General features: G+C 45.7%; 1 protein-coding gene across 3 annotated transcripts; it reads left to right on the forward strand.

Moving 5' to 3' along the window:
* Positions 1-1881: 1881 nt before the first annotated feature.
* Positions 1882-11786, forward strand: LOC134341882 (zinc finger protein 229-like). 3 transcript variants are annotated; one of them, XM_063039817.1, is made up of 3 exons: positions 1882-2075; positions 6493-6631; positions 9497-11786. In XM_063039817.1, exon 3 carries the CDS (start codon positions 9907-9909, stop codon positions 11179-11181), a length of 1275 nt encoding a protein of 424 aa, XP_062895887.1. In that variant the 5' UTR covers positions 1882-2075; positions 6493-6631; positions 9497-9906; the 3' UTR covers positions 11182-11786. The 3 variants fall into 3 exon arrangements, with proteins under 3 accessions (XP_062895887.1, XP_062895889.1, XP_062895888.1); XM_063039819.1 differs by lacking the exon at positions 6493-6631 and having other exon boundaries at positions 1883-2075; XM_063039818.1 differs by lacking the exon at positions 1882-2075 and having other exon boundaries at positions 5477-6631.
* The last annotated feature ends 1872 nt before the right edge of the window (positions 11787-13658 follow it).

Here is a 13658-nt window from a genome sequence, read left to right on the forward strand (position 1 = left end):
CGTCTGGGTAGCCACCAACCTGATGGCATGAATATTGACTTCTCTAACTTCCGCTAATGCCCCACCTCCCCTCCCCGTACCCCATCCGTTATTTATTTATTTATTTATATACTCACATTCTTTTTCTCTCTCTCTTTTTTCTCCCTCTGTCCCTCTCACTATACCCCTTGTCATCCTCTGGGCTTCCCCCCACCCCCTTATCTTTCTCACTAGGCCTCCAGATCCATGATCCTCTCATATCCCTTTTGCCAATCACCTGTCCAGCTCTTGGCTCCATCCCTCCCCCTCCTGTCTTCTCCTGTCATTTCTGATCTCCCCTCCACCCCCCCCCGCCCACTTCCAAATCTCTTATTAGTGCTTCTTTCAGTTAGTCATGATGAAGGGTCTCGGCCCGAAACGTCGACTGTACCTCTTCCTAGAGATGCTGCCTGGCCTGCTGCGTTCACCAGCAACTTTTATGTGTGTTGCTTGAAATTGCAGCATCTGCAGAATTCTTCGTGTTTGCAGATACACCAACAGCTTCGCACTGGGAAGCGGCCGATCACCTGCTCCGTGTGTGCGAAGAGACTCATTCAGTTAACCCACCTTGTGATGCTCCGGTGAGTTCACAATAAATAGAGGCCACATTTCTGTCCGGAGTGAGCAAAGAGTTTGACTCAATCATCCCATCTGCTGCAGCACCAGCAACTTCACATCAGTTTCTGTTCCATATCTGTATTTTAAAATCTATCCCTGCCGTTCACCTCTCAGTCTCCCTGTGAAGACAGGTTGTAACCGGTCACCACTCGTGGGAGAAGAGATCTCCCTTGAATTTCATGGAATCATAGAAATCTACAGCACATTACAGACCCTTTGGCCCACAATGTTGTGCCGACTATGTAACTTACTCGAGAAACTGCCTAGAATTACCCTGCCGCATAGCCCTCTATTTTCCCGAACTCCGTGTACCTAGTCTCTTAAAAGACCCTATTGTATCTGCCTCTACCACCGTCACTGGCAGTGCATTCCACACACACACCACTCCTTGTGAAAAAAACTTAGCTCTGACATCTCCTCTGTGCCTATTTCCAAGCAGCTTAAACCTATCCCCCTCGTGTTAGCCCTTTCAGCCCTGGGAAAAAGCCTGCGGCTATCCACAGGATCAATGCCTCTCATCATCCTATACACCTGCATGAATTTCCTGCATGATTGTCTCCAGGCTGAATAACACGATGAGCTCGCTGTGGGTTTGATGTTCTTCAAGGCTCTGGACGAAGTTGGTTAAACTCCTTCCCCGCTCTTTCCAACGTTTTGTGTCATTTTCACTAATTTGAAAGGACTGTGCTTCAGACAGTTGGGTTGTTGCAATGCGCCTCTCAAGCCTGACAGCAGACTAGCGAATGAATCTTCGATAGAGCGGAGTCAGAAAGAGTTGGCAGTATGAGTCAGGGCTTTGGGGCTCCAGAGAATGATGGGGTCTAGAGTTTGCGAGGAGGAAGAGAAATCAGACCAGCAGGATATGGCTACAAATGAAAGATCAGAAACATTTGGAAATTGGTTGAATGAAAAAAAAAGGTGGTTGATTTTTGCAAATTACTGGTGGAAATCAACAGATCAGGCAGCAAATGTGAAGAGGAATAAATAGACTACGTTTAGGCCGAGCTCCTTCAGTATGCTTAGCCTGTGAACTCCGCTGCTTATTTGCTGCCTGAACTGCAGAGTTCCTCCAGCATTGTGTGTGTGTGCGTCTCTGTATTTCCAGCAACTGCAGAATCTCTTGCATTTGTAAGAGGATTGTACTTTGGCATTAGATAGACGGAATAGCTGTTGATAATGAGCAAATCGTTTATGGGATCTGCTTTCTATGTTAAAACAGCTACTGAGTACTCTACACAAAAATAAACAACTGAGATCTGGACATGGAACTGAAGCTTGCAGAAACTTTTAATGTCACTGTGATCGACCAGAAAGCTCTGCATAACAATTTTCGCCGTCGCCGAAGCACCGATCAGATGCGCATGCGTCAGGGTTGATGTTTATTCCCGAATATCGCGCATGCGCGCAGTACACTAAAGGCCTCGGAAAATCGGCTCCAGGTAAGAGACAGTTTACTGGTGGGGTTTTCAACACCGACTGAGGGACATTTACTGTGACTCCGGACACCGTGACCCGCGATTCCGGGACAGTCCTGTTCCCTTCCCTCTCTCTCAGCCCCACGATCCGTACACGGGTCCCGGGGAGCTTCCGGCTGATGAGGGAATGGGAACCGATGGATCTCTCAGACAGAGCTGAGCTCCAGCTGTCTAAATGCAAGGATTGGGAACTCGGAGAAACGGAACAAATCTTTTAAATCACCTTTGTTCTACCTCCTATCACAAACGAGAGAAAATCTGTAGATGTTGAAAATCCAAGCAACACACACGAATTGCTGGAGGAATTCAGCATTAGTACTGTTCCTTAGATGCTGCCTGGCCTGCTGAGTTCCTCCAGCATTTTGTGTGTGTTGCTCCTTCTACCTGCTCTTGTTCTGGACTTTTCTACTCGTGAGAACACGTTTTGACCCATTCTGTATGGGTACATGATTATATCAAACACCTTTGTCCTGGGCAACAAGTAGCTTTCACATCACAAATGTGCCGGACCGACTACTGCCCTTCCCGTCATATTCATTGGCATTGCCATCAATAAGCTCAGCGCCGTCAGTCACCTGGGGGGAGGGTTCAGGGGAAATATTTATGTACAAAACAGAAACTGTGTGTATTGTGGCGATGCAAAAGTTGCTGGAAAATTTGCAAGTGGGAGGAAGTGGAGTGATATTTGGAAATCTGACTTTTGAAAGTGTCATTTAGCAAGCAAATCAGATATGGATGGTGTGCAAAATCTTGAGTGAGAAAATTCTTCCTAACCCTCTACAGGCCTGCTACGTAGGTTGTGTGAGAATGCACATGAACTTGATCAAACCCAGAGGATATCAAAGTTCATATTGACAGTGATTTACTAACTGTTAAAATGAATACCTCTCTATTTAAAGTTCAGTGTGCACATATTGTTGTCACTGGGTAAAAATTGCACATCCCAAGATTTTTTGGCACACCGCTCACTACAAATTAGATGGGACATTGGTGGGAAGGTGGGGAGACTTCCAGTGTCCATGACACCCTCACCTACAAGATGTGCATCCAGCTGCAGCTTGTAACCCTGCACGTTAGGGAGTTTGAGCTGGAAATGGATGAATTCCAGATCATTTGGGAGTTGGAGGGGATGATAGATATGACATGAAGAGAGGTGAGTTACACCCAAGGTGCAGGACACAGGAAACTGGGTGAGAGTCAGGAAGGGGAATGAGGTTAAACAGCCATCGCAGAGTTCTCTTGTTGCTATCCCACATAACAACAGGTGGACCACTTTAGAAACTGTTAGGGGGGATTACCTAGCAGAGGAAAGTCAAAGGGCTGATAGGGGATTGGTTAGTTAGGGAATTAAAACTAGCAGAGGTCTAATATCCCAGTGGTGAGGCTTGCTAGCTAGTGCGAGTGTGTGACAGGGAGTGGTGGTTAAATTAAAGTTGCAGGTGGGGTTGGAGCCAGAATGTCAAAACAGATGGTGGAGAGGGTGAATTGAAATGACTTATATCCTTAATATACAGGAGGAGTAGAAATCTTTACATTAATTCTCCATCTAAATGTGCAATGTGTAATTTCTAGTAATCTATAATAAATAGTACAGTCATTATAACAGAAATACAATTGCATCAGTATGAATTAATCAGTCTGATGGCCTGGTGGAAGTAGCTGTCCAGGAGCCTGTTGGGCCTGGCTTTTATGCTGTGGTACCATTTCCTGGAGAGTAGCAACTGGAACAGTTTGTGGTTGGGGTGACTCGGATCCCCAATGATCCTTCGGGCCTTTCTACGCACCTGTCTTTGTAAATGCCCTAAATAGTGGAAAGTTCGCATCTACAGATGCTCTGGGCTGTCTGCACCACTCTCTGCAGAGCCCTGCGATTGAGGGAAATACAGATCCCATACCAGGCAGTGATGCAGCCAGTCAGGATGCTCTCAATTGTGTCCCTGTAGAAAATTCTTAGGATTTGGGACCCCATCCCAAACTTCTTCAAGCTTCTGAGGTGGAAGAGGTACACAGCCACATACCACACAGCCGGTGTGCACAGACCAGATGAGATCCTCGGTGATGTTCATGCCGAGGAACTTAAAGCTGTTTACTCTCTCAACTCCAGATCGATTGATGTCTCCAATCCTTCTGTAGTCCACAACCAGTTCCTTTTTTTTTGTGACATTGAGGGAGAGGTTGCTTTCTTGACACCCAGACAGATGTTGTTCAGACAAAGTCAGCAATCAGAAGGTTGAGCATGGTGCGATGAATGTGCAGAGCTGTGTATATCACAATGCAAGAAGCATCGTAGGAAATCCAGATGAGCTCAGGACATGGAATCATGATATTGTAGCCATTACTGGGACTTGGTTGCATCCAACAGTCTGAGGGATTTAGAGGAACAAATTTGTAGAGAGATTGCAGACTATGCCAAGAAACATATGTTGATATAGTAAGTGATTTTAACTTTCCAAATATTGACTGGGTTGGCCATACTGGAAAAGGACTATCTGGGGTAGAGTTTGTCAAATGTGTCCTTCATCAACATGTAGAATTCCCAATGTAGAAGTGTGCAAAAAGCTATTAGGAAATGATCCACGGCTAGTGACAAAAATTAGTGTATGGGAACACTTTGTATCTGGTGATCTTAATGCCATGAGATTCCAAGTCAATATGGAAAAAGAGAGGTCTGGACCACAGGTTGAGATTCTTGGGAGTCCTCGTACAGGATACCCTTAAAATTAACCTGCAGGTTGAGTCAGTAGTGAAGAAGGCGAATGCAATGTTGGCATTCATTTCTGGAGGAATAGAGTATAGGAGCAGGGATGTGATGTTGAGGCTCTATAAGGCGCTGGTGAGACCTCACTTGGAGTATTGTGGGCAGTTTTGGTCTCCTTATTTAAGAAGGGATGTGCTGACATTGGAGAGGGTACAGAGAAGATTCACTAGAATGATTCCGGGAATGAGAGGGTTAACATATGAGGAACGTTTGTCTGCTCTTGGACTGTATTCCTTGGAGTTTAGAAGAATGAGGGGAGGCCTCATAGAAACATTTCGAATGTTAAAAGGCATGGACAGAGTGGATGTGGCAAAGTTGTTTCCCATGATGGGGGAGTCTAGTACGAGAGGGCATGACTTAAGGATTGAAGGGCGCCCTTTCAGAACAGAAATGCGAAGAAATTTTTTTAGTCAGAGGGTGGTGAATCTATGGAATTTGTTGCCACGGGCAGCAGTGGAGGCCAAGTCATTGGGTGTATTTAAGGCAGAGATTGATAGGTATCTGAGTAGCCAGGGCATCAAAGGTTATGGTGAGAAGGCGGGGGAGTGGGACTAAATAGGAGAATAGATCAGCTCATGATAAAATGGCGGAGCAGACTCGATGGGCCGAATGGCCGACTTCTGCTCCTTTGTCTTATGGTCTTATGGTCTAAATTGGGGAAAGGTCAATTTTGATGGCATCAGAAAGGGTCTGACAAGTGTGTTTTGGGACAGGCTGTTTTCTGTCAAAGGTGTACTTGGTAAGTGGGAGGCCTTCAGAAGTGGAATATTGAATGTGTAGAGTTTATATGAGCATGCCAAATTAAAAGTTGAAAGGTAACTGGTGCAGGGATCCTCGGTTTTCAAGAGATATTGAGGCCCTGGAGATCTTGTTTCTCTAAATTCCTCAGACTGTTGGGTGCTACCAAGACTCATTACTGACTACAAATCATAAATCAATGCCCTGAGCATATCTGATTTTTTTTTTTAGTTCTCTTCTGTTGGTTTTAAAAACTTTCCAATAGTTTTTGTTGTATTATTTGCCCTCTCTTTGGCTTTTATATTGGCGTTGGCTTTGGCTTCTCATTTCAGCCACGGTTGTGTCCTCCTGCCTTTCCAATGCTTCCACTTCTTTGGGATGTATCTACCATGCGCCTCCCGAGTTGCTCCCAGAAACTCCAGCCATTGCTGCTCCATCGTTATTCCTACCAGTTTCCCCTTCCAATCAAGTTTGGCCAGCTTCTCTGTCATAGAAACATGGAGAAATTCTGTGCAGAAACAGGCCATTTGTCCCCTCTAGACAATGATGATAACATTTAAGCTGTCTAATGCAACCACCTGCACCGGGACCATCGCCCTCCATACCCCTACCATCAAGGTACCTATCCCAGCTTCTCTTAAATGATGAAATTGATCTGGCATGAACCACTTGTGCTGGCATCTCATTCCACACTGTCACAACCATTTCAGTGAAGAGTTTTCCCACATATTCCCCTTAAATTTTCACCTTCACCACTTACCCATGACCTCTGGTTATAGTCCCACCCAACCTCAGTGGAAAAAGCCTGCTTGCATTTACCCTCGTAATTGTGTATACTTTGAACAAATCCTCAAAGCAATGTATAATTTCCTTGTTTATGTTCAGAGCCTTTTTTACGTGTATAAGATGATGAGGAGCATTGATCGTGTGGATAGCCAGAGACTTTTTCCCAGGGCTGAAATGGCTAACACGAGGGGGCACAGTTTTAAGGTGCTTGAAAATGTGTATCAAGGGGATGTCAGAGGTAAGTTTTTCTCACAGAGAGTGGTGGGTAAGTGGAATGCACTGCCAGCAATGGTGGTAGAGGCGGATACAATAGGATCTTTTAAGAGACTCTTCGATAGGTACATGGAGCTCAGAAAAACAGAGGGCTATGCGTTAGGGAAATTCTAGGCAGTTTCTAGAGTAGGTTACATGGTCGGCACAACTTTGTGGCCTGAAGGCTCTGCAATATGTTGTAGATTTCTATGTTCTATGTTAAACAGCGAAACAACATTGGCTGTTCTCCAATCCTCTGGTACCTCCCCCTGTCACCAAGGATGATTTAATTATCTCTGCTAGGGGCCCCGACAATTTCTGCACTTACCTCCCGTAGGGTCCGAGGGAGCACCTTGTCATGCCCTGGAGATTTATCCACCCTAATCTGCCTCAGGATAGTGAACATCCCCTCTTCTTTAATCTGTACAGGGTCCATGATGTTAATGCCGCTTTCCCACACTTCGATAGACTCTGTGCCCATCTCCTGAGTAAATAGAGATGATCTTCCCCATCTGCTTTGGTTCCAAACATGGATTACCATTCTGGTCTTCCAGAGGACCAACTTTGTCCCTTGCAATACTTTTGTTCTTAATCTATCTCTAGAATCCCTTAGGATTATCCTATGTCTTCTTTGAGAGGGCAACCTCATGCCTTCTTTTAGACATCCTGATTTATTTCTTATGTGTTCTCTTGCTTTTCTTATACTCCATAAGAACCTGCCTGCCTATCCCTGTTATGCAACTCCATTTTGTGCTTCACCAGGGTCTCAATATCTCTTGAAAACCAAGAGATACAGTTTCTATCTTTACCTTTTATTCTGACAAGCACATACCCGCTTTGCACTTTCAAAATTTCGCTTTGAAGGCCTCCCATTGACCAAGCACACCTTTGCTATAAAGCAGCCTGTCCCAGTCCACAGTTGCCAGATCCCAGTGTCATAATTCCAGGTGTTGATCCATGCCCTGAACACATCCGCCTTTCCTACACTGCTCCTTGTATTGAAATATACAGGGCTCGGCATATTCACTGCACCATGCTCAACTTTTTCATTCCTGACTTTGTCTGAGGACTGAACAACATCTGTCTCCACAACCCCTCCACTATCTGTTCTGTTATTCAGGCTCCCATTCCCCCTGCAACTTTAGTGTAAACATCCCCCTACCGCCACCTCCCACCATGCAGCTCTATCACCCCTTTGGCTTTCATCTCCCCGATCAATAAAAAGGAGGTGCATACCAGGTACAGGAAAATAGGAACAAATGGGGAACTTATGAAGTTCGAGCCTCAGCTGTGGCAGCGTGTTTGTGTCCTTGAGCAAGGCACTTAACCACACATTGCTCTAGTGTCTGTGCAAGGAGTGGCGCCCCACACAGACTTCCAACCTGTGCCTTGTAAGGCATGAAAATGCCCAATGCAGGCCTCTCATGGTCTGAGTCGACGTTCCTTCCTTCCTTCCTATGAAGTACAGGAAATTCAAGTGAACACTTATGAAAGAAATAAAAGAAGGCATGAGGTTGCCCCAGCAGACAAGGTGAAGGAGACTCCTCAGGGATTCTGCAGACATGTTAAGAGCAAACAGGTTGCAAGGGAAAATATTAATCCTCTGGAACATCAGAATGATAATCTATATGAAGAGACAAAATAGATGGAGGAGATTGTTTTTTCGCATCTGTATTTACTCAGGAGATGGACACAGAGTCTATAGAAGTGAGGCAAAGCAGCATCAACTTCATGGACCCTGTACAGATTACAGAGGTGAAGGTGTTTGCTGTCTTAAGGCACATTACCGTGGATAAATCCCCGGGGCCTGACAAGTTGTTCCCTAGGACCCTGTGGAAGACAGGTGCCGAAGTTGTCGGGGCCCAAGCACCGATACTTAAATCATCCTCAGTGACAGGTGAGGTACTGGAGGATTGGAGGACAGCCAATGTTGTTCTGCTGTTCAAGAAAGGCTCTAAAAATAAACTAGGAAATTGTACGTTGGTGAGCTTCACATCAGTAGGGGGAAAGTTATTGGAACGTATGTGCAGGAACTGGATATATAAGTATTTGGATAGATGAGGACTGATTAAGGATAGGCAGCATGGCTTTGTGCATGGTAGGTCATGTCTAACCAATCTTATAGAGTCTCTCGAGGAAATTATCAGGAAAGTGGATGAAGGCAAGGCAGTGGATGTTGTCCACATGGACTTTAGCAAGGCACTTGACAGAGTCTCATATGGGAGGTTGGTCAAGAAGGTTCAGTCATTCAGCATTCAAGATGAGATAGTAAATTGAATGAGACATTGTCTTTGGGAGAAGCCAGACTGTGGTAGCAGATTGTTGCCTCTCTGACTAGAAGCCTGTGACTAGTGGTGTGCCACAGGGATCAGTGCTGGATCTGTTGTTGTTTGTCATCTATATCAGTAATCTGGATGATAGTGTGGTTAACTTTTCAGCAAATTTGTGGATGGCACCAAGATTGGTGGTGTAGTGGACAGCGAGGAAGACTATCATGGCTTGTAGTGCAATCTAGACCTGCTGGAAAAATGGGTTGTGAAACCAAAAAAATGGAATTTAATGCAGACAAGTGTGGGGTGTTGCTTTTTGATAGGACATAGGCCGTACACGGTGACTGGTAGGGCACTGAGGAGTGTTGTAGAAGAAGGGGATCTGGGAATACAGGTCTATATTTCACTGAAAGTGGTATCACAGTTAGATAGGGACAGAAGTTAGAAGATGATTTTTCTCTCCAACTTGTGTTGACCCTCACTGTAACAGTGTGATGTCAGATCACTCCTTGGTGACTAAAGTGATCTGGTGTGAAATGTTGTCCTTCACCCACTGATGGATTTTGCAAATGTTTTTACAGGTTAAAAACGACGAGGAATCTATCTACAGGAATCTCGAACACAACACGCCAGTTTTTCTGTCTCTGTCCAGATATTTAAGAACTGGAGTAAGAGATTCACTCGATCATCCTTCCTGCTCAGACTGTGGGGAGGGATTCACTTGATCATCTGACCGACTGGCACACCCGTCATTTTACACAGGGGAGAGGCCATTCACCTGCTCAGACAGTGGGAATGGATTCACTCGGTCATCTCAACTGAAGGTACATCAGCAAGTTCACACTGGGACAAGGCCATTCACCTGTTCTGTGTGTGTGAGAAGGGATTCAGTCGGTCCTCCCACCTGTGGACACACCAGTCAGTTCACACTGGGCAGAGGCTGGTCATCTGCTGAATTTGTGGGGAAGGATTCACTCGGTCATCTGACCTGATGGCTCACCAGCGAGTTCGCACCACGGAGAGGCCATTCACCTGCTCAGACTGTGGGAAGGGATTCACTCGGTCATCCAAACTACTGGTACACAAGTCAGTTCACACAGGGGAGTGGCCATTCACCTGCTTAGAATGCGGGAAGGGATTCACTTGCTCATCTCAACTGAAGGTACATCAGCGAATTCACACTGGAGAGAGGCCATTCACCTGCTCAAACTGTGGGAAGGGATTCACTCGATCATCCCAGCTACAGAGACACCAGCGAGTTCACACTGGGGAGAAGCCGTTCACCTGCTCAGACTGTGGGAAGGGATTCACGTGCTCATATAAACTGAAGGGACATCAGAGAGTTCACACTGGAGAGAGGCCATTCACCTGCTCTGACTGTAGGAGGGGATTCACTGAATCATCCAGCCTACAGAAACACCAGTCAGTTCACACTGGGGAGAAGCCATTCACCTGCTCAGTCTGTGGGAAGGGATTCACTTGCTCATCTAAACTGAAGGTACATCAGCGAGTTCACACTGGAGAGAGGCCATTCACCTGCTCAGACTGTGGGAAGGGATTCACTCGGTCATCCCACCTACAGAGACACCAGTCAGTTCACACTGGGGAGAAGCCGTTCACCTGCTCAGACTGTGGGAAGGGATTCACTTGCTCATCTAAACTGAAGGTACATCAGCGAGTTCACACTTGGGAGAGGCCATTCACCTGCTCAGACTGTGGGAAGGGATTCACTTGCTCATATAAACTGAAGGTACATCAGGGAGTTCACACAGGAGAGAAGCCGTTCACCTGCTCAGAATGTGGGAAGAGTTTCACTCCGTCATCCAATCTGAAAGTACATCAGCAAGTTCACACTGGAGGGAGGCCGTTCACCTGCTCAGACTGTGGGAAGGGATTCACTGAGTCATCCAGCCTACAGAGACACCAGGCACTTCACACTGGGGAGAGGCCATTCACCTGCTCAGACTGTAGGAAGGGATTCACTTCGTCATCTCAGCTACTGAGACACCAGCGAATTCACACTGGAGAGAGGCCATTCACCTGCTCAGTCTGTGGGAAGAGATTCTCTCGGTCATCTCACCTACAGAGACACCAGTCAGTTCACACTGGGGAGAAGCCGTTCACTTGCTCAGTCTGTGGGAAGAGATTCTCTCGGTCATCCAGCCTACAGAGACACCAGCGAGTTCACACTGGGTCGAGGGCGTTCACCTGCTCAGACATTGGGAAGAGATTCTCTCAGCCATCTCCACCAAATGTGCATCATTGAGTTCACACTGGGGAGAGGCCATACACTGCTGTGAATGTTCGAAGGGATTCGCTCAGTAAACTAAACTTGTGACACACTACAGGGTTCACACTGGGGAGAAAGTTTCAGTAAGCTGCATACCGGATATTTGTCCATCACCATTGCTGAATGCAATTTCGAGAGTGACTGTTGGTGCTGATCTCTGCAATTACTGCTGCTGGTCACCACACCCAGTTCTGCACCATCAGCACCCAGGGCATGCCCTTTTCTCACTGTTGCCATCAGGTGGGAGATACAGAAGCCTGAAGGCACACACTCAGCGATTCAGGAACAGCTTCTTCCCCTCTGCCATCCAATTCCTTAATGGACTTTGAAAACTTTGGACACTTTTTTAATATGCAGCATGTGTGTTTTTACACATTTTAATAATATATTCATTATGCATAATTGATTTACTTGTTTATTTACTATGTTTTAATTTATGTATTATTATTATTATCTATGTCAAAATATGTATTGCATTGAACTGCTGCTGCTATATCAACAAATTTCACTTAAAATGATGGTGATAATAAACCTGAAACCTGAAACCCTGGTCACTGGGCATGGGAGGAGTTTCTTCTGCTACACATTCACCTTTAATGGGACTGGAGATTAATATTCTGGATCTGGGACAAATAAATCAGTTTATTTTAAACTCTGTCTCCGGTACTTAGTGAATTTATAACACACCCTGTGTACAGTAAAGAGTCAACTCAGGCCGGCTGGACCCTGCCAGTGATTCTGTTCCACGACAGTCCTTTTCAATCCTCCCCTGTTGTTCATCTCTCGCTCTCCCTGTGGTGATGGGTTCCAAACAGTCACCACTCTGTGGGTGAAGAGGTTCCCCTTGAATTTTCTGCAGACTGAAGAAGTCAAGTTGAGGCAGTTCTATCTGACCTGCTTTTCATTCCTCAAATCTCTGGGCTGAGGAAGAATGACATTGGTAGTTAACCTCCTTATTCATGGCTCATTTCCACATTATCGGTCATTTTCCCTGCTTCTGATGTGTTAACGTAAAATAACGTACAGCACAATACAGGCCTTTCAGCCCACAAAGTTGTGCCGAGCATGCCCCTACCTTAGAAATTACTAGGGTTACCCATAACTGTTTCTAAGCTCCATGTACCAATCCAAAAGTCTCTTTAAATACCCTATAGTGTCCGCCTCCCCCACTGTTGCTGGCAGCCCATTTCACGCACTCACTACTCTCTGCGTACAAATCTTACCCCTGACATCTCCTCTGTACCGACTCCCAAGCCCTGTGCCCTCTTGTGGCAGCCATTTCAGGCTGGGGAAAAGCCCATGACTATCCACACAATCAATGGTTCTCATCATCTTATACACCTCTATCAGGTCACCTCTAAGGAGAAAAGGCCGAGTTCAGTCAACCTGTTTTCATAAGGCATGCTCCCCAATCCAGGCAACATCCCTGTAAATCTCCTCTGCACTTTATTTTGTTTGCACATCCTTCCTGTAGTGAGGCGACCAGAACTGAGCACAGTACTCCAAGTAGGTTTTGACCAAGGTCCAATATAGCTGCAACCATTACCTCTCGGCTCTGAAATTCAATTCCACGATTGATGAAGGCCAATACACCGTATGCCTTCTTAACCACAGAGTCCACCTGTGCAGCTGCTTTGAGCATCCTATTGACTTGGACCCCAAGATCCCTCTGATCCTCCACAATGCCAGGAGTCTTACCATTGATACTACATTCTGTCATCATATTTGACCTACCAAAATGAACCATTTCACACTTGCCTGGGTTGAACTCCATATGCCATTTCTCAGCCCAGTTTTGCATCCTATCAATGTCCCACTGTAACCTCTGACAGGCCTCCACACTCTCCACAACACCCCCAACGTCTGTGTCATCAGCAAACTTACTAACCCATCCCTTCAATTCCTCATTCAGGTTTCTTCTAAAAATCACAAAGATTAAGGGTCCGAACAGATAACTGAGGCACTCCACTGGTCACCGACCTCCTGGTTGTGCCCAGCTGGGGATCAGCATTTCTGGATTTGGTGTTGTGCAATGAACCGAATGAGATCACTTGAGGTAAAAGAACCCTGAGGGGAAAGCGATCATAATATAATTGAATTCATCCTGAAATTTGAGAGGGGTAAGCTAAAGTGAGATGTATCAGTACAACTGTGGAATAAGGACAATTACAGAGGCATGAGAGAGGAATTGGCCAAATTTGATAGGGAGAAAAACACTGGCAGGGATGACGACTAAGCATCAATGGCTGTAATTACGGGAGAAATTCTGAAGACACAGGATATAAACGTTTCAAAAAGGAAGAACTATTCTAAAGACAACATACAACCACGGCTGATGAGAAGGCAAAGCCAACATAAAAGCCAAAGAAAGGGCAGATAACAGAGCAAAAATTGGTGGGAAGTTAGATGATTGGGAAGATTTTCTGAACCAACAAGTGGCAACTAAAAAATTA

The sequence above is a fragment of the Mobula hypostoma genome, unplaced genomic scaffold, assembly GCF_963921235.1.
Source record: "Mobula hypostoma unplaced genomic scaffold, sMobHyp1.1 scaffold_60, whole genome shotgun sequence".
Classification (NCBI taxonomy): Eukaryota; Metazoa; Chordata; class Chondrichthyes; order Myliobatiformes; family Myliobatidae; genus Mobula; species Mobula hypostoma.